At 52.3% G+C, this 22,926-nt stretch overlaps 2 protein-coding genes across 6 annotated transcripts in view; both read right to left on the bottom strand.

Annotated features, from left to right (window-relative positions):
- LOC118918937 (disks large-associated protein 2) overlaps window positions 1–4,580 on the bottom strand; it is a 67,724-nt gene extending 63,144 nt beyond the window's left edge. The window contains exons 1-2 of the mRNA XM_057505026.1: window positions 4,334–4,580; window positions 3,929–4,078 (exon numbers count right to left, since the gene is read on the bottom strand). Of these exons, the coding sequence (XP_057361009.1) occupies window positions 3,929–4,078; window positions 4,334–4,580 (397 nt within the window). The remainder of the gene's footprint in view (window positions 1–3,928; window positions 4,079–4,333) is intronic.
- A 10,134-nt stretch (window positions 4,581–14,714) lies between these two features.
- The window catches only part of LOC130684399 (disks large-associated protein 2-like), a 386,173-nt gene continuing 377,961 nt past the window's right edge, over window positions 14,715–22,926 (bottom strand). For all 5 annotated transcript variants that reach the window (XM_057505039.1, XM_057505042.1, XM_057505038.1 and 2 more), the window contains 2 exons: window positions 21,054–22,123; window positions 14,715–14,976 (listed from right to left, as the gene is read on the bottom strand). In XM_057505039.1, coding sequence (XP_057361022.1) covers window positions 14,761–14,976; window positions 21,054–22,123 — 1,286 coding nt within the window. In that variant the 3' untranslated portion in view covers window positions 14,715–14,760. The remainder of the gene's footprint in view (window positions 14,977–21,053; window positions 22,124–22,926) is intronic.

The following is a 22,926-nucleotide window of genomic DNA, read 5'->3' as shown; positions in this document are numbered from 1 at the left end:
GTATAGAGGTTCAGCCACTTTAAAACCTGCCTAGGAGGTTCCCCCAAAGACTACATGCAGTGTGTCAAACATTAGCAGCTCCACTCCCAGGTATGTACCTAAGATAACACGTCTACTCGAAAGCCCGTAGGGGAATGTTCAGCAGAATCATCCCTAACAGCCACAGAGTGAAACAACCTAAATGTCCATCAGGTGGTGGTGGATGAATGAACAGTGGCAGATCCATTCTCGGAACATCACCCAGCCACAAAAAGGTAGGAAGCCTGACACACGCCACAACACGGATGGGCCTTAGGAACACCGTGCTTGGCGAGAGAAGCAGACGCAGAAGGCCACACGCCGTGTGATCCCATTTATATGAAACGCCCAGAACTGGCGAATCCATACAGAAAGCAGGGCAGCGGCTAGTGGGGTGGGGAGGGTGCGGGGGAGTCCCTGCCTGCTGGGGCAGTTTCTCTTTGTTGAGAAGAAAATGTAAAATCCACCATCATGAAGGCTGCACAAGTCTGGACACCCCTGAACAGCAGGCATCTAATGGGTGAGCTGTGCGGTCTGTGAATCATTTCAAAGCTGGTACAAATCGGATGTAAAAAGGGCTGTCTTATGTCATTTGTGAATTGAAGCGAGGCATATGTCCAGGGGTAGATTTGGAAGGAATTCTCAAAAACACACTTGGCTCAGGGTCTTGGCACCACTGGGAGAAGATGCAGCAGGTCCGCGTGATGTGGCTCCCACCGTGTGTGCTTGTGGCCGCCTTGCTTGGGGTCGGCCTGGTCTCTAAGGGACGTGCAACCATCAGCCTGGCCCCCAAAGGGCAGGGGTGTCCCCGCTGAGGTCCACGTCACATGTCTGCAGGGCGTCATGTGCTACCTCACGGCCATGTTACAGTTTAGGAGTCTGTAGTGACTGTCACAGCTGTGTGATAAATCAACAGTTCAAATGGATGCAAAACCACGTGGCAGGGTGTTCCCCAGACAGAGAGCCACAGCCTCTGTTCTGGTGACACTGATGATGGTGGCCTGCACCCAGGTGGCACCATAGGACAGAGCGTACAATGTAAGGGCACAGGCGAGCAAGGGGGTGGGCCCCTGAGACGTCAGGGCACAGGGGCCCTCCGGAGCCTAAAAAAGCCTCACCTGCAGAGGCACGTTGGGCAAACAAGGATGGAGGAAGTTCTCGACCTAATGTGAAAGGTGTGGGCCGGTCTCAGGGGCTGGCCAGGTTCGGGCATGCAGGAGCGGCTGTCGCTGTCATCGGCTCCCAGCTGTGGACTGAGACTCAGACGTGAACATGGCCTTGGTCTCAGGCTGTTGTGAGCCTCGCGCCCTGAGGGGAACGTCAGCTCTCCACCCACGGAGGGGGACAGGGTGCATATGTAGCCCCGGGGAGGGGAGGTGTGGGCCGGCGTAGGGGCCCTGGTTTGGAGGCTGAGTCTGTCTGTCCGTCCTGGCAGCAGGAAGCTGAGCAGGTCACCAACGCCCGGATGCATACTTCCTTCCTTCTGACAAGGAACACGACACTCAGGCGTTCCCCATGTACTTTGGGGGGGTTCCTTCCAGGGCTGAGTGAATTTGGGTGCAGGCAAGGCCCGACAGTGGAGGGTGGGGAGGCTGGCTGCGCGCCACCTCTGTCCCCCTCCGTGACCAGAGGGGCTGCCATCCGCGTACCCTGTCCGTGTTGCCAGCATCTCTCCCTGCAGGGACGGGAAAGGAGGCCCAGGGGCTGCTCACGCTGGGCCTGTCACGGAGCGCTATTCTTTTGCCTAAGATCATTTCATTATTATTTATGTGCATGCCTTCCTCCGAGTTTGAGATTTTTTCTTTTAACCAAATAAATAGCTTTTCTCTTCGAAAAAAGTTTCTGACAGTTGCCAGTTGATATTTAAAAGCTGGCACCAGGCAAGAAGAAAACCCCACTCCGTGGTTTCCCAAATGCTGACCTGTATCGACACCTCCAGGTTCTTGCAAATTATGTAGATTCCCAGAGCATGTTCCCGGAGCTGGATTTAGACGGGAGGGGTCGGCCCCAAACCTGCATTTTATTAAATATCTGCAGTGTTTCTGCAGCAGGTTGTCCGTGGGCCAGGCTGTGCTTGAGAAGTACTGCTTGGCCAGAGGGTGGGGGGCTGTGTGGAGGGGTTCCTCAGAGAACCTGGGCCTTCACCCGTTTCACCCACAAGTAATGACAGGCGCACTGGTGAGGCCTTCCCTCCAGGGCGGGGAGACGGGACTCCTATCTGCACGTCAGCAGCAACGGTATACGTGTCCCAGGGCTCCGGCCCGGACACAGCAGAGAGCTGTGTGTGGCCGGCCACCAGGCAATCCAGTTGGGCGGACAGTGGGGTCAGACACTTCCCGCTGAGGGGACGGGAGCTGACATTTGCACTGGACCCCATCCAGTATTAGATGGTCAGGCACTGCAATAGCCCTTCCTGGCCCGGAGGAACCTGAGGGAAGACACGGCTGGTCCTGAGTACCCTAATCCCATGCAGGGCCGGTCCCACAGATAATCAGAGACAGGCAACGGTGAGTCTTTAGCTCTGGGCTGCATGCTGGGCTCCAACCCAGGGAGTGGCAGGTGGGGTCTCTGCTTCCTCCTGGCATGGGGCACATGGCAACAGGTAATGACACGCTTCTCAGCACTGAGTGGTCACTGGGCACGTGGTGGTCATCAGCCTCTGCTCACCAACAGGCAGGGTGCCTGGGCCTGCTGAGTCAGAGACGCCCCCACCTCCGGGAAATGTGGCTCTCGCATCTGTCCGAAAGGGCTGTGCATTCCAGCAGCCAGTTTTCAAGTCCCCCCAAAATGACTCAAATGTTCAGGGAAAGCCTGACCAACAGCACGCCATGAATATTGCCGGCCAGGCCAAGCAGCTTGTGTGGCTTTTAAGTAATAATTGTACACTAATGAGTTAATTTCATTTGCTCACTAATTCATACTTTCAATGCACATTACTACTAATTAATTACCTTGCTACCCAACCACTTCACCACCGCTCACTGAGCGCCCAGCACATGTGAGTCACTGCCCAGGCCAGGAGAGGCACAGAGCACAGCCCAGTGTCCACAGAGCTATGCCCTCCCGGGACAGATGTGCACCAAGACCACTAATAAGAGCTCACTAGGTAGTTTCAGACTGTGACCATCACAGAAAGTTAGAGTCCATAATCACTCCCTCAAATGCAGTTGGCACGGAGAAGAAAGACAACAGAGCTGTGATGACAGCGCAAAACCCCAAGGATTCTCCCAGGATGAGTGGGCTCGGCCAGCCACGGAGTCACCCTGCAGCCCTGGGAGCCATGTTACATGTCCACCATCCCTCCTGCCTGTTCTGGGTCACCACAGGGTCACCACAGAGGTGTCCACCCAGCCTGGCAAGGGGTGTCCCGAGTAACGAGTTTCACACACAAGCCTGGGATGCCAGATGGAGGAGAGAGATCATCATGAAAAGTTGAGAGACATGAGCACAAAGGTGGTATTTATGGCCATGCACATGGGCGTCAAGCAGAAGGTGGGCGAGAGGTGGGGGCAGGGGCAGAGCCGCTGTTGAGAAGCAGAGCCAGGGAAACGGGTGGGAACACAGAGCCAGAGTCAGAATGTGCGTCAGCACATCCGGGGGGATTCTCCATGCCCGCCAAGAGGGAGGGTGACTGCCGAGATGAGGGTGGGGAGGCCGAGGCCAGTGGGGCAGCAGCCAGAGGGCCCAGCACAGGATTGTGGGGATGGCCCTGATGCAGCCCAGGGCACCCCTGCAGCAGACATCACCTCACATGTCACTGATGGGCGGCACCATGGGGGCAAAACTCTCGGGAAGTACATCAGTGGAGGCACCTCCTGGCGCCCCTTCCCCGGTTACACCGTCCCCCCCAGCAGGCTGCCTGAACCTCCAGCCTCCCTGGAGCCCTGTGGAACCAGACACTCCCCCCCACCTGCACCCATGCATCCAATCTGTGCTGTTGGCACCTTCCGGCTGCCTGTGGTGGTCATCAGCACGTCATCACCTGCTCCCATCTTTTCAGGCGCCCCGGCGTTCCCGCTGGCTGCTTGCACCCACCAGCTATTCTCAGGTGGTTCTTTTCCTGTAATTTCCCCAAACAGGCCCCTGGTCATGTCCATAGGACAGACTGAACCTCCAAGTCAGGGCCACATGCACATGTAAGGCCCCCAGGGTCTCTGAGTCACCCTTCCTCTAAGGATTTGGATGGTGTAGTAGCCACTGCCCAGGAATCACTGGTCACCATGGCAGAAGGAAAGAAAGTTCTGGAGGGTCTCATGCTGGCAATTCAGTGTCCAGCCCGAACATGACACACTCCACCCACACCCACTGGCCATACGTGATTCTGTTCCCCATGTCTGGGGGCAGACAGCAGGTTCCAGCCGCAGCCTGTCTCCGGTCTTGTCCCCGGGGGCCGAGGAGGCGACCTGCTCCTCAGGACTGTGGAAGCCACCCCTTCCCTGCACCACCTTAAATGCTCGGTCCTCAAAGCCGGTGCACGCTCCCCCCTCCCCGCAACCAGCCCTCCTCCCAGCCACGGCCTTTGGGGGTCCCTGCTCCTTGTGGTGTCTGAGCTCATTCGCCATGCTGTTCAGTTCTGTCCCTCACCATCTCCAGTACTGGCCTGTTTTCTCCACCCCACTGTGACGCGAAGTAGCCCCCACTTCTCACCTGCATTTCTTGACAGACACTTAATTGTATCCATCTGGTCCAATCGATTTTTCTAAAAGGGATATCGGCTACTACTTGAAATTCTGCAGTGGTTCTGTATGACCTTGAAAAAAAGTTTTAGGAAAATTATTGGCCTAACAAACAGATTCCTGGACACGAAGTGGCAGTAAAAGAGCTTGTTAACAAGGCCGCTCTGTTACCTTAACAGCCCACGGAGGTGGCCCGGTGAAAACGTCCTTATGAGCAACTCAGTTCATCAGATTTTACTATATTCAGGACCTGCCGTGTGTGAGGAACACTAAGACACGGGTGAGGTCTGGTGGGGGAGATGAAGGGAAGCCAGGTATGTCCCGTATCACGGGGCTGGGCTGGGGAGCACGGGCCTCTTGCTCTGTAACAGCCACCTGCCCAGTCAGCACCTGAACTTAACCATCACCGCAGCAGGAAATGCACTTCCTTACTGCCTGTCTCCCTCTGATCTTTCCCCTGTTGATTTTACAGATGAAACATTTGATTACCTACCACTCCATAAAAATAAGAGGCGCACATTGTCTCCTTGCTGTGTCCCACCTGGCAGAGGGGCTGGGAGCCCTGGGGTCCCCTTGTCAGGGTCCCCATCCCACCATGGGGCTCCTCCCCGTGACCTCCTCATCCCCAGAGGCCCCACCTCCTGACACCATCGCACTGGGGGGGACACATTCAGTCTCCAGCAGGTAGCCCCTGACATACACACTGAACCCAGATGCAGACGGTGGTGCTGCAGGTGGAGGTGGTTTCCGAGAGCTTTGAGCTCAGTGGCGCTCCCAGGATCCTCCCTTCACCCCACCCAGGAGGAGGGCTCCCTGGTGAGACAATAGGCCCCACCTGTCCTCGAGGACCCCACCTCTCTGCAGGCACACTCTCACCAGACACCTCTTTAAAATGCATCTTGTAGAGCCAAAATATGGCAGCACCACCAAGAATGAATTTCAGATTTTACGTATTCAGGACCTGCCGTGTGTGAGGAACACTAAGACACGTGTGAGGTCTGGTGGGGGAGATGAATGGAAGCCAGGTATGTTCTGTACCTGAGTACAGGTTTTAAAACACACATGAAGTTCTATTTCTGCTTATAGCTGAAAAATCTAATAAAGCTGCTGAGCATAAATTTATTACAGTGCTAACTTTCAACACAAGGATTATTCATTTCCAAATGCAGTGTTATGCTGGAAAAACAGTACTTATAGCTTACTAGGGGGCTTAGAAGAAAACCGACTTTCAGTGCTTTTTCTTACTTTAACACCGATACATACTTTTGGAAAAAATTTAGGAAGTATCAAAGATAAAATTTCATCTGTAAACCGACCACCCAGAGATAACTGTTGTCACTATTTCAGTGCCTTCCTGTACTTGTTTTGTGTGGCTGTGTGAGACAGTTCATTTTACATGTCAACTTGGTACCCAGGTATCTGGCCAAACAGTAACCTAGATAGTGTTGCGAAGGGATTTTTTAGGTGTGATTAACATTGAAATGAGCAGAATTTGAGCATAGCAGATTGCCCTCCATAACACAGGAGGGCTCTGCCTAATCAGTTGAAGGTCTTATGAGAAAAGACTGACCTTCTGGGGAAACAGAAATGTCGCCTGTGCACCACCTCTGGACCAGCTGCCCCATCATGCTTCCCTGGCGTCTGGCTTGCTGGGGTGCCCGCAGAATTCAGGCTTGCTTGCCCACAGATCTGCACGGGCCAGTCCTTACAACCTCTCTCTCTCTCATTACACATAGCACACACACAGACACACGCATGCACACACACCCTGCTTGCTGTGCTGCTCTGGGGAGCCCTGACTGACACACCGAGGCACAGCCAGACTCAGCTCTCCTCCGGAGGCTCTGGGAAGAGCCCACTCACACGCTCATTCTGGTTGCTGGCAGAGCCCTGCTTCTTGCTGGCTACTGGGCAGGGCCCTGGCCCCAGGGGGCCCCCCCAGCAGGTTCATCCCATGTGGACTGCCCACCTTTGAGCCAGCAGTGGCCCATCACATCTCTCTCTTGCACTGAATCTCAGCCTCCCCTCCTGCCACCAGCTGGAGGAATCTGCTCTTGAAGAGCTAGGGTGATGGCCCCGGCCCCTGGTGTGAGGTCCGCTTTGCCACATGATGTAAAGCCAGGGGATGGGTCCGCTCACACCTACTGACCCTGCCCACACTCAAAGGGAAGGAGCGGCCTAGAGGGAGGGGCCGCCTCAGGAGCCCGCACCCCACACCACCTTTCCAGGCAGGGCTGTGAATATTCCAGTGTGAGAGCTCATGGGATGCAGAACCTATTTTACAATTATAATAATGTAACTTTTTTATATTATGAAAAACTCTTTGTAAACATTTTTTATTGGTGACAAATAAGTGAATATAACATTTCCTATATTAATGGCTATTAGTGTTTCTAATTCTTTACTACAAATAATTCTGAAGAGTTGGAAATTCTTCTGGTACTTACTATTTTTTTTCTTCATTAAACTTTGTATTGAAATCTATTTCCTTAGGTTCCCACAGTGGAATTAATATAAATATTTTTGATATATGTTGTCAAATTTCTCAATGAAAGAGCCTTTAAAAATATTGGTATCCTAATGAAATGGTTATTTCAAAAACAATTCAGTTAATCAAAACCTTACTTTTTAACTGTGTGAAATGATTTCTGTAATTTTTAATCAGCTAGTTTTAGGTGCCTAGTTAATGTCCTGGCAATCTGTGCATTTATTTATTCATTTAGTTACTTGATAATTATTTATATACTCAGGCCTTCACACATACTAATTTACTGGATGAATAAATTAATGAATTCATATATTAAGTGTCATGCACCAAAGATGACCATGAATTCAATAGAATAAATGTTCTTTACCATACTAGGGAGAATCACAGATAGTATGACTGGCTTAATGAAATTCACTGCTGCTTCAAATCTAGTATTAGATTTAATTTTATTTGATTTTGGCCCCAAATCTTACAGATTTGCCTGTCTGTTCTCCCTGTTGAGTGCGGTCTCTGGGAGCACAGCCCTGAAGCGGTGGCTGGACTCCGGCTCATCCCAGGGAACCTGGTCTGACGCGGCGGCATTTTGCTGGCCCACCTGGGCTCCCGCTGAGGGGCTCTGAAGTCCGCCAACACGAAGGGAGTGGCCTCTGCCTGGGGAGCGGTCGCCCCACCACTCTCCTCGCCCGGCGGGGCACCCTCTCTGCGGGACGCCGCCCGAGCTCCGTGGAGAGCCCCAGCGTGAGCCGGCCCACACCCCCGCTCCCTGGGCAGGAGAGCCCGCGTCAGGCAGCGGAGCAGCACTGGGAATGCACAGGGTGGGTCGCGGGGGCCTGGGGGGCAAGGGCACGCACTTTGCGGGTGTTACAGGGAACGACTCGGCTTTCTGGGAAATCAAGCGAGCCCACCATCAGAAACGGTGAAGACGGGAGAAAACGGCGGTCCTTTCTCTCTCTGGATCTGGTTCCCTCACAGCAGGCTGACAAGTGTTAAGAACCTTGGGCATCACAAAAGTTTGAAAAAGTGATTAAAAAGAAGAAAGATAATGAAAAGTGGCTATCTTTACCCCAGTAAGCCTACCTTTCCTTCATTTCAACCCCTGATCAAAGTGGAAATAAAAGAAAATTGCAGAATATCTAGAAAGCAGTGAAAACAGAAGCACCACAGATCAAGGTATGTAAGTAGCTGAAGATTCGCTCTTACGAATACGTACGACCTTAACCACTTTCAGGAACTAGGCATCCAGCTGAAGAGTGAGAGAAATAATGCAATAGATCTAAGGGGATGAAAAGGAAAAATTAACAATAAAAGCGTAAACTAATGAATTGGGAAGCAGGAAAACAATAGGAAATCGATAAATCAGTGGAGGCGCAGATTCTGCAAACTGGCCTTACACTGTGCCCCAGACACCCCCACGGTGGCCGGCTGGCGCCAGCCGAAGCTCTTTCCCCAACAAGCCAGCCATAAGGATATTCAAAGGACTCTGCTTCCTGAAGCTGAACGACTGCAATGGATTTCTGCATAGTGATCAGTGCAATCAAGGCGACAATGTCCAAAAAGAGGAGATTCTCACGTTGTTCTTTAGAAGTATGACCTTTCTGAGAGTGTCCTGTTGTGTTTTTAGGGAAATGGGCAAAGGATAGTCGCAGCAGAATGTCCCCTACGCCCCCGGGGCTTTAGAGCGGAAGGGTTACACACTCATGGACGCAGGGCACAAGGAACGACAAAGCCCCTGGTGTGACCTACTGCAGGACTCCTCGTAGCCACGCGGAGAGGAAGGGGTTGGAGGCGTCCCAGGACAGCTCCTGATGGGGCTGCAGAGGAAGGAGGGATCCTGCCAACAAGTGGGGTTGGTAGCTGCGTATCTGCAGAGAAATACTTTCTTTGCAACATCATACTCAATAATGAAGACTTAGAGGCAGTTCCCTGATCGTAAAGTAGCAGCTGCCCACCGAGTCCAGGCAGGTACGAGGAGGTGCTCAGGGTCCCCAGGTGTGTATGGGAAGGAGGCACGGGACCGCCGCGCAGGCAGGATTCCACCCCCATCTCCAACCCGCAGTGCCACACCTGCGCAGTGGGACTCACGATTGCTCATCAGCCGACTGTAAGGCAGGGAGAGGGTCCTGGACTGCCTGGGAGGGCCCAGGGTCAGCATGTCCACCTTGAGAGCAGAGGGAGGTGGAGTGGGTCAGATACGCGGTGAGGGGCATGGGGTGGGGGCGGCTCTGAAAGGAGGAGGCACCCTGGCTGCCTCTGGACACACGGGGGGGGGGTGGTCTGTCCCTCCCTGCAGGGGGCCCGCGGCACTGGTCGCCCCCTCGAGTCGGGGTTTTGCAGTTACCCTGCTTTTCCCCTCATTGTTAGGGGGAAGGGTGGACCTTCCAGCTTTCCACATCCTGGGCAAAGTGGAATTCCATTTACTGCTTCTAAACTGACTTTCAACTGTACAATTTGACGGACATCATTCAATTTGTAAAGGCACCTCTTTATACGTAATGGCTGCTCCTAATTCAACCATCTGGAGGGATCATAATTTATTTAGCACATTTTCTATTTCTATTTGAGTCACTTCTTTGCACTTTTGAGTAGAGGACACATGGGCATAAATGAAAGTGTGACACTAGATGCACAAACGGCAGGCGAGCCAGAGGCGCCCCGCTCCCCCTGCGGCATCTGTTTCCTCCCCGCACTCCTTAGATTTTTTATTAGTTCTTTATTTACTTGTCCATTATTCTTTTATGTAATACAAATTATATTAATTTTATTCCTATTTCCTCATCTTTATTATATAAAAGTGGCATGCTATAAACTGTTCAATACTTTGCTTTGTAAAATTAATATAGTCTGGATCTCTCCTTTTCAGTCCCTAACAGTCTGACTCAATCTTACAGCTGCATAGTGTTCCATTAGAGTCTATGAAAGTGTTGTAGTACTTGAATACTTGTGTATCTATATCGGATCTGTATCGGGTCCCAGTGGTGGGCACTGGGTTATTTTGAACGTTTGCTGTTACTAACAGTGTTGTGATGAGTAACATTTAGTATTTTCACTACTTATAGCTGCAAGTATATCCAGAGGATAAATTCCCCAAAGTACAGCCCAAGTCTTACTGGGCATTAGGTGACTTAGGATTTCTTGCAATAATATACAATGAAATAGTGAACATCATTAGATGTTTCTAACGACGTCTCTAGAATGAAGTTTCAGACTGAGTTTTCAATGGTAAGTGAAAATGCTCTCCAGAAAGTTTTGACTGGTTATGAAGTCTGTGAACCGTCTTTTCCAGGGCTTTATCCATTCTTAGATTATGGTGGTGTTTTTTTCCTTGCTAATTTGTGAGGTACCTCTATGCATATTAGGAGTGTGACTATGTGTCACTTACATTGTGAAACTCTTTCCTGGTTTTATTATTGTTTCACCTTTCAGCTTGTTGGTTTGTTTGCTTTTACCATGAACAGATTCGTAATTCTATGAATTTGAATCTGTCAGTATCTTATAGTTTCTCACATGTGTGGATTCGTCTTCTCCATCCCCAAAATTATAAAATACTTATGTATGTAAACATACACACAGATGCATATATACACACACACACCCAATACAATCAATCTTATACTTTATCTTCACCCACCTGAGTTTCTTTGCATATGAAGTAGTTCTTGAAATAACTCCTCTCTCTATAAATTTAAAATGCTATCTTCCTAAGAGAATGACTCAGAGATGTTCAAAGTTGTGAGAAGTTTCACTTCTCATTCAACTAATCACAGAAAGCAGCCCCCAAAGACCCACATGAAATTTGTCAGTCTACTTTTCATAATTGAAATTTCACCCTCCAAATCCAGGACCTCAATTACTAATACCTAAGCTAACTTAAAAATCCAGAGAATTGGATTCAGTAGTAACTTGAGATTTGCATTCCATTCACAACAATCTAAGTGTTGTCCGCATAGGCAGGGTCTGCCCCAGGCCTGGAGTCCAACTTTCCCATCAGTCAGCACGACTGGGAGAACTTGGTCCAGTAAGGCCCAGGCAGCTGCACGGGTGTTAGCTTGTTGGCTTTGTTTTTCTTTTGAGACGGGGCGGCTTCCCGTTACCCTGCACTATGGCAGAGAGCCCCGCAGAGGGAGGTCGGTCCTCGTGTGTGTACTGGGGTGCAGGTCCAGTCATGAAGGAGAGCGCTGGGTTTTCCTCGATTTAACAGCAGGACGGCAAGACTGCGTCCAACAGTCACAGTTCCAAGGGGTGAAGTATCTTGAAGCAGAGCGTCTGCAGCCTTCACAGCAGGGTTTCTATATCATGCGGGTCCAAAGGGTCGGTAACAACGAATGAAAGGCACAGTTTTCTCTCAGGCCCCCAGCCAGGCCCACCGAGGGGCTGCTGGCACAGCCCACGTCACACGAGCGTTCACTGTGATGGTGGGTGGGACTGATTCCCTGAGGTCTGAGGCAACTCTTGCCGGCACAAGAATTCATGGTAAGATCACGCTCTGTGCCTATCCCATTACAAGTACAGGGATGATTGATCTTTCATTTGCATCCTTAAAGCTCTCACCACAACTTGTCTGCATGTGACTGAGGGGAGCGTTGAGAACCGGATGAGGTCATGAGCCGCTGCTGCGTGTTGCGCCCACCAGGGGCATCACTCTGTCACCTTGAAGCGCCTTGTCAGACGGCCCCTGTCGGTGAGGCGCTGGGGTCAAGGGGAACCTCAGGGGCTGTCAGATCCCTGGGCTTGCAACCACATTTTAGATACTACTTAAGAACTAGCAATTTTGCTGACACCTCCTTTGGATGTAAAATAAACTCTAGAAAGACAATGGTCTGAAATTTAGGTAGTCTCCTGGCAAAACTCCAGATTGGGCTAATTTAAGTGATTCACATGCTGTCCAGCCCCGTGGCAGCCACGGGCATTCCCGTTAGCACCAAAGGCTACTCCTTGCGGGACAGTGGCAGGGAGGCGAGGGGCACTGGGGGCAAAGGAGGCTGGCTGGAGGGTCAGCTCTGCCCACGCATACTTGGCCCTAGGGCGTGGGCTTGCTGGTCTGGAGCTCCTGGCCAGCTCCCTAGGGCCTCACATGCTGCTTTTATTCCAGGGTCATAGTATTTTAAAATGCTATTTTCCTTCCCCCAAAATATCCTGCTGGCCTCGGGAACTACTTTCACCGGGCACAGGACAAAGTGACTGTTTTCATCTCGGACCTTGGCCCACTCACGTGCCCTTGGTTCTTCAGGGCAGCGCCGGCTCCTTGGGGCGGCACAGTCCTGACTGCCCTGAGCGAGTACTTGAGCTTTTGTGGTGTCATTTAAAATGAAAACAAAACGAAATTACATCGGCGTCTGTGACACAGGTGAGAGCCGTGCTAAGGCGCCGAGAGGCGGTGAGAACTCAGCTGGCGCACCGCCCGGGCACACAGCTGCCCTCCACTGCAGACATTTTCAGTGTGTTCACCCCACAGAGTGGCTGGATGTGGGGGGGTCACAGGCTTCCCGCTCTGCACGTCGCAGGGGGCCACCCTCCCCTTTAAGTCACCTCGATGGCCGGGTCAGATCTGGGGAAAGAGGATAATCTGCACACTTAGCAGAGCACCCCAGCATCGTGGATGGATGAATGGGGGTGCCATGTTAGGGAATGAAGACACGGGTGTGCCCAGCTGCCAGCTGACCTCTGGGACAGAGCCGATGAGGTGTGGGGGCCGAAGGCAGAGCCAAGCATGAGTTCCTAACGGGAGCAGCTGTGGGGCAGCGTATTCTGTGGGTTTCCCCACATTTTACCAGGGCTAAAGAGGCTGTGCTCTGGCCAGGACTCCGGGGATGTCTGTGGGGGAGCCCCCTTGATGGCCTACTTGGACGGGGCATGTCTAGGTGGAGCGGCCTTGGCCTGGTCACCCCAGGGTTTTGAGGGACTTTTTCCTGAAGTGGGGAGTGAGGTGGGCTTCCCATGCAAACTCCCAGCATGCCTCTGAACCTTGCTCATGTTGGCACTCGTGAGAGACCGGCCCGACCTGAGATGCATGGGGGTGAGCCCGGTCCCTGCCCTGCAGCAGGGCCAAGTGGCCAGCACAGAGAGGGGATGCGGGCGGAGCCAGTGGGGGTCAGCAGAGGGGGAGGAGACGTGTTAGCACAGAGTTCTTGGTTCTCAAGGCCACCCGATCCCATTCACAGCGAAGACACAGCGTGCTCCCCCTGGCACGGTTTGCTTTTAATGTGCACAATCACGGTATGAATCACAAATACTCAGAAGGAGAAGTTAGGTCAGTGGTTCAGACGTGAGACCACAGTGGGCACCAGGGGCTCAGGGACTCAGGGGCTCTGCCCTGCCAGGCCCAGCCCCCCAGGGAGAGGTTCCAGACGACTCCCCTTTCTCAGAGGCATCTTTACACACCCCAAATGAAGGGTGGAGTCTGATGTCTAGTCTGTCCTCCGTGGCCGGGTCCCGGGGCCAGGAGCTCGTCTGGGATCCCAGAGGTTCTCGGCGTGTGCACTTCCCTCCCTACTTCCCTCCTACAGGTCAACGCTCTGCTCCAGGGTGAGAAGTTGGCTCTGTCCCTGGCCAGCCCCCCACTACACTCTGTGACCATCCTCCCCGTAGGGCAGGGCGGAGCCCGGGAAGGTGCCTGCCCCACCACTGCCTTCTGGCATTACAGGTGATCCTGTGGGATTAACTGACAGAAATGAGGATGGGTTCACGGTCAGCATAAGATCAGCTGCGGCTCAAGATTTTTATTTTCCATCCTGCATGTGAATGTTAATGAGTAACTGGATTTAGTGGGAGAAGCCACATGCTGGGCGGCCGGTCACCGTGTGCATGGGGCTGGCAGGAAGAACACGAAGCTAACGTTCAGCCTGCAGAAGTGGCCTCCCACACGGCATGGGGAACAGGTGGGTGACGTCGGCAAAGCATCGAGAAGCAAGTTGCCTGCTGTTGAGCCTGGAAGTGGGACGGGTGGTGGCATGCAGCGAGAAACCATATCCCTGCATTCTCACCCAAATTAGATGGGACTCTACAGACACAGCATGACCCTTAAGAGTATGTCCTATTTCCATACTGTATATGAATGGCCTTTCTCCCCGGTCACCTTCTGTTTGTATTTTGGAATTTAGCTAAATTTATCAATAATGTATCTTTAGACAAATATATAAAGCATATGCTATTGTGTTTGTAAAACAAACCCATTTCCTGCCCTTTTCCACAAAGACACTGTTGCCCACAAATTCACTTAGGAGGTTACAGCAGCAACAAGTTTCTTATTACGATTTCCACCCCCGTGCACACACTCTCACACCAACACACTCCTGATGAAAATAACTGGGGTGCTCTGAAAAGATATTGATGGCCCACACTGGCTGTGCAGGGGTTTTAAAATTAGTATTTGACATTGAAACCACCCAAGATTATTTCCTTAATTACCATGTAGTTGTAAATAATCAATGGTCTCATTGTTTTTTTAAAGGATTTCAAAATTGACGCCACAAAGTCTAATATTTTCATCTCTGGAGTTTTTCTAACTGGGGAAACTGGCCCATGGTTATGTAGTTTTCAGGACAGGCGAGTTCTGGCATCACAGAGACGAGCAGCTTGGACTTACGTGTGGAGCTCCCCCAGCGGCCTCTGTCCTGTGGACGCGAGCAGGGGCTCCGGCCGCAGGGCCATTGTGGGCGACGTTTTGGGGCTGGAGTCCGACTCCCCGCTGTCCTCGTCGCCCATGGCTTTGATGTAGCTCCCGCTTCTCATCCTCCGGCAGGGTATCTCCTCCTCCTTGCCCCCTGTGGGATACCCTCCCCACTCGTCCTGGGGCACCTAGGAGAGAACACGCACACGGCATCAGCCCCGCCACTCAGTGCCGCCCGTGGGCAGCTCTCCGGGGACCAATGCTCTCCGACTCCCTGAAGCATGGCTCTCCACAGCCACCCATGGTTTGAAGCTGGTGCATATGGAGGGTGCTCTTTAGGGCCCCATCATTCAGATCCTACAAGGACATCAATGCAGAGTTATGGGCTTTTTTTATGATAAAAGTGATAGAGAATATTGCGGAAAAGGTGACAAAAGATTAGGAGTGTGGATGGATAAAAAGCCCACATGTAATCTCAGCACCTTGAAAAAACACCCCAACATTTAGGTCTGTTTCTTCTGGTATAAAAGGGAATGAAAGCTTACGAAATAGGGGGAAAAAGCAGATTCTCCAGAACCAGCAGAAGAACTGACAGAGGCGGAGGAGGGGCAGGGCTGCTGCTAGAGGTTCAGCCCGAGGCCTCGCCGGGCCCACCCACCCAGCGGAGGGCCCGTGGGCTGCACCCCTGCAGCCCTAAGACCGCAGAGAAGGGGCTGCTGTCGGGAGGCCCACTGCCTGGCGTCCGCAGATACAGAGCTGGTCAGATGCCAGCGCCAGCCCTGCACGTGGGACCCGAGCTCCTCACACCGCACCCACCGGGAATCGCAGAGCTCACCCCACACGGTGATGCTCCGTGTGCACCTGCTCTGTGCACCTCCCCAGCTCCGCGCAGCCACGGGGCCCGGGTGATGCCGACCCCACAGGGCAGACAGCTGAGCCGAGCACCCCACCACTGTCGAATGTACCTGAACATCATACCCAGTTCTGAGTCAGGACTCAGCACAGCCTGTTCTCGCCGGAGAGTGCCTACCGTCTGCTGTTCTTGGGAAAGGAATGAAATCCCACACCTGAAGTCTTCAGAGCCATGCATTTCCTATTGTAACAAACTGGGGCACTTGTGTGTATTCCTGTGGCACCCTAGAAGAGCCCTGGCCTCCTTCCAGTTTGGACATAGCCAGTGGGCCAGCTGACAGCAGCTTTATTACTTTATTAAGGCAGTCACAGCTCCGGCAGCCCCCACACCATGCACAAGACAGCCCAGGGCAGGGGCTCAGAAGGGGTCCTGCTGATCGGCGAGACGCCTTGCAGCTGCAGCCCCTGTGAGCAGGCTGGCTGTGCACCCTGCTAACTACGGCAGGGTGCAGGTGTCTGGGTAACAGGAAGCCCCTGAGGCACCAGTGGTGTGACACAGATGGGTCCTATCTGCACATTTGTGTTTCTAAGCAGCTCTGGCTGAGCTGGCTCAGGTACACGGGGCACGCAGACATGCACAGCATTTCTGAGTGGGATGAACAGCACAGGACAGGAGGGAGAGTTTCAGGCTCCTGCTAGACTGTGAGCCTCAGGAGCCTTGGGCGGGGCGAGCTCAGTGGGCCTGGCAGAGCACAGGGGGACGGCGCTGCCGGCCTCTCAGCAGGGCGTTCCCAGGCTCTTTGCGAGGAGTTGCTCAGTGTAAGGGCCCGTGCAGGTCTGCAGGGACTCGTGGCTGGGTCAGAGGGCCACTGTGAGTGCCTGAGAGCCGGCAGAGCAGGAGGAGACGAAGAATAAATGGAAGGCCCCGGGACACACAGGAGGCTCACTCAGGAAGGGGTCAGCGGTTGAGAAAATAGGCGTAAATTGAACTCGTAGAAGATACAATTTCCTTGCCTTGAGGGTTTTTGCGCACTGGAGAGAAATGATTAATGAAGAATTATCTTCTTATCCATGTGACTTTGTACTAAAAGTTGCTTTTCAACAACTGACAAAAATCTTGCCAGGATGGAGGAAGGTTGGGAAATAGGCACTTCTATATCCTTTCCTGCCTGGCGGGAAAGGGAGTCCTTCCTTCATAGCAACGGGCCAGAAGACCGGCTCACAGCCTCAGGCCTGGCAGCATCCCGTCTACAGAGGCGTCCTGGACAGGACAGGGGGCTGCCGGGTTGTCCGTTAGGGTAAAGGAGGAAACATGGATAACATTTTAGAGGAGATGGCTTAAGATATTTATTTCTACCATACAATGGGTTCCGTTCAGCCCTCAAAAATAATAGTGCAGAAGAATGTGTATTTAGCCATGGAAAAATGTTTGGGGACAAGTTTAAAAGTATAGTACACAGTCAATGTTTTTTAAACTTCAGAAATAGCCTGCTTATGCACAGAAACATAGCTGGAAGGTTGTGGCATGGGATCATTGCTGGGAGATGTGGTTATGAGCTTCTCAATTACTTTTCTTTATAAGTATGTTTTCTGCATTTTCTACATGGATATGTATTGCTATTAGAATAAGAAACAAACTTACTTTCAATTTAAGAAGACTCAGTCCTCAGTGAAGTGAATTATGGTTTAATCAGGGCAAAAGATGCCAGTGTAGGGGGTAACAGAGACAGGCTCTAGAAGCTGTCGACAGAGAGGCAATCTGGGAAGGCTTCCAGGAGGCGGGCTCTGGGTTCTAGCAAATTTGCATGTGACCAGCAGGAGAGGGTAAGGCTACAGTCCCTGAGATGGAAGGGGGCCCAGCTCAGCTGTGTGTGTGTTTCGGGTAGCAGCTCTCCCAGGGTGGCTGGCCAAGGACAAATGGAAAGGGGCCATATGCCATGGAAAGCACATTCCTGTTGGCAGCTTTACGGAATTTTTGTGAACTAAAAACATATTTCCATAAAAAGCAAAGTAAGGGTTTTTTTTTTTCAGTAGCCTGTGAATTAGCTAATGAAAGAGGCCAGCTTGTATTTTTCTGTTTCTGTTTTAAGAAGCCAATTTTGCAGTCTTTGATGAAGAAATTTCAGTACAGGAGGAGTATAAATCCATCAAGCACGGGGACGGACAACAGTTCTGAGGCCTTTGTCTCCAGACTATTGGGAGAGCAGAGGAGGCGCTACGGCACCACCAGGCCCCAGCAAGCTCACCTTCTCAGGCGGGCCACAGGGTCAGGAACCTGCACGGCATGTGCAGAGAGGCCAGAGATCCCAAAATATTAAGGGAATGAAATGCATTCTCTTTGCAATAGCCTCCAGCCTATGCAAACCCAATTTGTAGTCTTTGCTGCATTCAACGAGAATTAATTACCCTGATTACCTACTTGCGTAGTGATAAGTGATATTTAATTTCTAGGTAGGCATTTTCCTAAGTTGACTTCAGTGCACATTGCAGTGTTGAATATTAAAATATCCTTTCTCTCAAGCAGCAAGGCACAGAGAACAGGGCCAGAGCTCTGTGGTGGACTCTTCCAGATGCTGAGACCAAGGAAGACGCTCCACCAGACGCTGCGCTTCCCTGCAGGGCATCTTCCCCATCTACCCAGCAAGTATTCTGGTTTAAGTGCATACCAGGTACACTGGTCACCAGGGATGTAGGCTGAGAGCAGGACGGCTGGGCTTCTGAATTCCAGGTTTCTACAAAGGACAGCAGTTCTGAGAAGGGGAGACCTCTGGGTTGCACAGAAATCTGGGGCAGCCATGACTATCCCACGCGTGGGGAGCGGTCCCACCTCACAGAGGACTGGCTCATGTCCCGTGTGCCTGCGAGCCTCTGTTTCCTGTCCGTGATTACCTAAGCCTTGAGTCTAACTCTGCTTGTATGTAGGCCAAAGTTTTTTTTGTTGTTTTTTGCACAGTTTTAGAGAACACTGATTTTTTTCAGGAATGGCACAAAACATGTACAAGGGAAGACAGACCTTTGGTTTGGTGCTTTACCAAGAACTGTTCACCATTTCCGAATCCCAGCCAGTGGGTGAAGCCGCTGGCGTGGGAGTCGCCACAGCACCCCTCTGGACCCTAACTGGTAGCTCTGGATCATGGACACCCTTCATGCAGAAACAAGCTTCTGAACTTCACTCTGCCCTTATTAGTCATTGTGCCCAGACATTTTTATATTAAAATTCATCTTTTTAGTTAGTTACCTTCCTTTTATTTCTCTGTTAGAGTTTAGGCACATTATATATAAAAACATATATATACACATCCAGTGTGTGTGGGTCAGTGACACATGAGCTTCATTTAGAATAGTCAAGGAGAGATTGTGAAATGCTCGTTGTGAATGGGATGCTTGGTTTGCTAAGTGTATGGGCCGCTGTACGGACAAGAATGTCATTTAGCCATCACATGGGTGTGTCGTGAGTGCAAGGAGTCTGGAGACCACATGGAAAGGTCATCATGCAAGTTGTGCAGGACGTGAGATCCGCACAGCCTTGTCTGCTGAGCTTGGGGCACCACTGAGTCACAGCTTCACAAGATCATGTCACAGACAGCCGTTTCCCAGGTTACCACATGAGGACCACATGTTCTCACTCTGGAAGGCATGTTTTGCCAGGGCAACAGCTCAGAGGCTGGCTGAGACATGTAATGAGGGAATGTGGACTAGTTAGAGACACACCAGCATCCACTGAAAAGCCACAAGCCAGCGGCCTGACTGCTGACGGATGGAAACACAAGGGCCACGGAGGCTGGGGCAGTGACAGCAGGTGTAGGTGGAGCTCAGGCTGCAGGAAGTGCAGACACACAGACTGCCTCCTGACCAAAACATGTCCCAGGAAGGACACAGAAAGCAGAGGGAGCCCTGTGGAAATAAGGGACAGCCACTTCTGCAGGGCCTCTCATCTGCACCTGGTGCCACCCTGGCGCAAACGGACTGAAAGGACATGGCATCGCCAGGGAGACGGGCATGGGTGTGGTGCTTGCAAGGTCACGGCATTACGGCTATTTCTTCATGTCTGATGACGGCACTGCAATTAGAGTCCTTAGTGTGCATCCTCCAGAGACAGGCAGGGAAACACCCCCCTCGGCCATACGGGCTTCGTGTCAGCAGAGCCTGGGCAGGAAGGTGGGTGGCATCTACTGGGACCGGAGGGCCGTGAACTGGTGATTTTTGGGGCTGGGTGGTAAGTATATGGGTTCATTATATGACATCTCACCTTACAGAGGACTAAAATCTTTTCCATTTTTAGAACAAACTTAAAAGAGCTTTGAGGGGAAAGGAAAGGCTAGTCTGGGAAGGAGGCTTCAGGGGGCGGGTGAGAGGAATGCCAGCAAGGTGGGCAGGTTCCGGGGTCAGGCACCCAGGGCCAAACACCACAGGGCACAGTGCCCGGGAGACCTCCCAGCTACAAGCATGGAAAAGCAAGGGAGTTTTGCTTCTCTGATGATGCCTGGAGGAAAGCTTGACTGTTCCTTCAAACACGCACGAGTGAAGACTGGATGTTCATATACGTTAGGATTTGCTCACTAAGAGCAAAAATAAGTCTCCCTTTACTGTAAGAATAATATTTCATCCCACTACCAACTTGTCTTTTTTAATAAATCTTCCTGTAAAAGCAGTTTGGGGAGCATTTCCTTTTAAAAAATAACTGCCAGGTTTTGGACAAAAGCCTACAATGGCATCCTGAGTTCTGGACGGGCCTGAACCCCAGACCTCTGAGAAGGCCCGCAGTGTGAGCTGACTCAGCAGGACAGCCCGTGGTTCCGTGGCCCTTCTGGCCCGGCCCAGCCGGCAGCCCTGCCTGTGAACTGGAGCTGATTGGGGCTTCAGTGAAACCTGACTTCTGAGTCTCACTACCAGCACCTGAGCAGCTAGCAGCAACCACAGAGGTGCCCTTATGGGCAGTGGGAGCCTCCCTGGGACACGCAGTGCAGCGTGATCCGGAGGCAGTGATGAGAGGAAATTATGTAATTCCACAGTGAGCTGCCTCCCACCCCAGTCTTCCATTTGCTTTCGCCTTTGGTGAACTACTTTAACCCACACCCCAGAGGAGGGGTGCATCTTCTTAACCTCACTCCCTGGCATACTGAAGCCTCAGGCGCTATTCTCACTATGGGCAGTGCATGCACCCAGCCTGCAGAGCAGTTTCCATTGGGCCAGACCAGCCGCTTTCAAATGAGAAAGCATTACGTGGGCTAATAATACATTGTGTGGCTACGGCTGAATCCTCCAGCCTTACAGGAAGGGCCTGTCGTATTTAGGGGTCCAGTTTAAGGAGTGTCAGGGTGTCCCAGAGGCTCCCTGGCAGGCCATCCAGTGCCACCTGCCATCTGCTGTCTAGGCGGAAGGGTGTGGGTGTGATGCTCCCAAGACCCCTTACCTGGAGGAAGTGGCATGGCCTGAGGGATGGCTTGATCTCCGGGTGGACCAGGGGCTTGTCTAGGTTCAGGGAGCTTTTGCGATAGGCTTCCTTCGCCTGGCTCACGGTGAGCGTGGACCAGGAGCTCCGCTTCATGTACGTGGTGTCCGGCGTCAGGGCCAAGCCCTCACAGGCTGAGCACTGGGTGTCACTGCTGCTCTTGGAAGGCCTGAGGGAGAGGCCCCCAAAGGGACCCTGCAGCGCTTCGGGGCAGCAGTGGGACACATGGTCCACGTGGTGCCTGGGGACCATGCTGGGTGCCCGGTGAGTGCTGTCACTGTCCAGGTTGTCGTCAGAGCCCCACCAGCTGCTCGTGCCTGGCCTATGCTTGCTCTCGGGCTTCGGCTCCCTGCTCTTACTCCGTCTGCCGTGCTTGGGGTGGTGGCCGTGGTGGTGGCCATCTGCCCGACTGTCCCCCTTGGTCCCATTCACGTTACTCTTGGAAGAGCCTTCTAAGGAATGGGACTTGGTGAAGAGCTTCTGCACAGAGTGGACGAGGTGCCGAATCCTCCCCGGGCTCTCGCTGCGCGGCTCGGCGGCCGTGGGCGCCCGCTGGTACTGCAGCGTGTGGAAGCCGTCCCTGTGCAGCGGCAGCTGCTTCTCAAACTGGTCCAGCAGGTTGGCTGGGATCCGGTTGGTCTTGGTGCTGGCGTGGGTCCCGGCACAGCCGCCCCTGGTGTCGTAGTGCGAGCTGTAGTGCGTCCTGGGGAAGGTGCTGCTGGACAGGTGGTCGCCCAGTGCCACAGGCATCACCAGGCCCTCCGAGTGCACCGAGCTCCGCGGGGAGCAGTGCCGGTGGTCCATGGGGCAGCTCTCCCCCGGGCTGAGTGGGTAGGCTTGCCTCGTGTCCTGCCCATGGTGAATGTGGTCATGGATGTGCGCACAGTCCTCGGGGGGCGTCAAGCCGCAGGTATGACCGGAACACAACTGTGGTTGATTCCGACCCCCAGATAGCCCTTTCATATTCCTAGGAGCGGGCGAGTATCTTTCCTCATTGAAGTGCGAAGTGGGCGACCACGGATACTGTTGGTCTGTTGAGAAAACACAGAAATGCCACATAAGACTTTGTGGGAATCTGGACAGCGGTCCTCCCGTGGTGGAGAAGTGAACTGTCTGACGCCCAGAAGGGACCTACTTTCATCCAGTTGCCACGGGGCATCCAGTGGGCTATCTTTCCTGATACCATGTCAACTGCTTCCAAGTATGAGAATATTAAGAATAAAATTTGATGTTCCCCAATGTTTTACAACTACAAATACTTACTGTCTAATAGACTCATCAGGCCTCTTGGCAGCAAGATTTTGTGGTATTAAACAATTTGGGGGAAAAATGAGTTGTGTTGCATTTAGATTTGAAAACTGCAGTTCAGTTTAAGGAGTTTAAAGAATAACATGCTATTTAACTAGTGATATCACTTAGCAAGCTCATGGGCTACACACCCATGTGTTCATTCTGAAATCACTTGTTTTGTGCCACGTCGTGCAGGTTAGGAGAGGTGGCTTCTCATGGCCATCAGCGTGAGTCAAAACACGGCCTGAATCAGCACATCCTGACCTTTATTTCAGGTAGCTGGTTCTGAACTGCAAGACTCTACCCAGTGAAGAAGAAAGTGCTTTGACTGTGAGACGCCACGTTGAACACAGATTCTGAAGAGACTGGGAGCCCGCCTCTGCAAGGGTGTGGGTCTGCTGCTGCAGGGCAGCAGAGTGCAGCGGACAAGCCTGGCATCTGGAAATGGGCTGGACATGAGTCAGGGCCCTAGCGGTGCCACCAGCAGGCATGTGGCTCCAAGGCCACGACAGGGCCTACTTAAGCTTCACAGCATCTGCCTCCT

Source organism: Manis pentadactyla, chromosome 7, assembly GCF_030020395.1.
Source record: "Manis pentadactyla isolate mManPen7 chromosome 7, mManPen7.hap1, whole genome shotgun sequence".
NCBI lineage: Eukaryota > Metazoa > Chordata > Mammalia > Pholidota > Manidae > Manis > Manis pentadactyla.
This window is presented reverse-complemented; position numbering and strand designations above follow the sequence as displayed.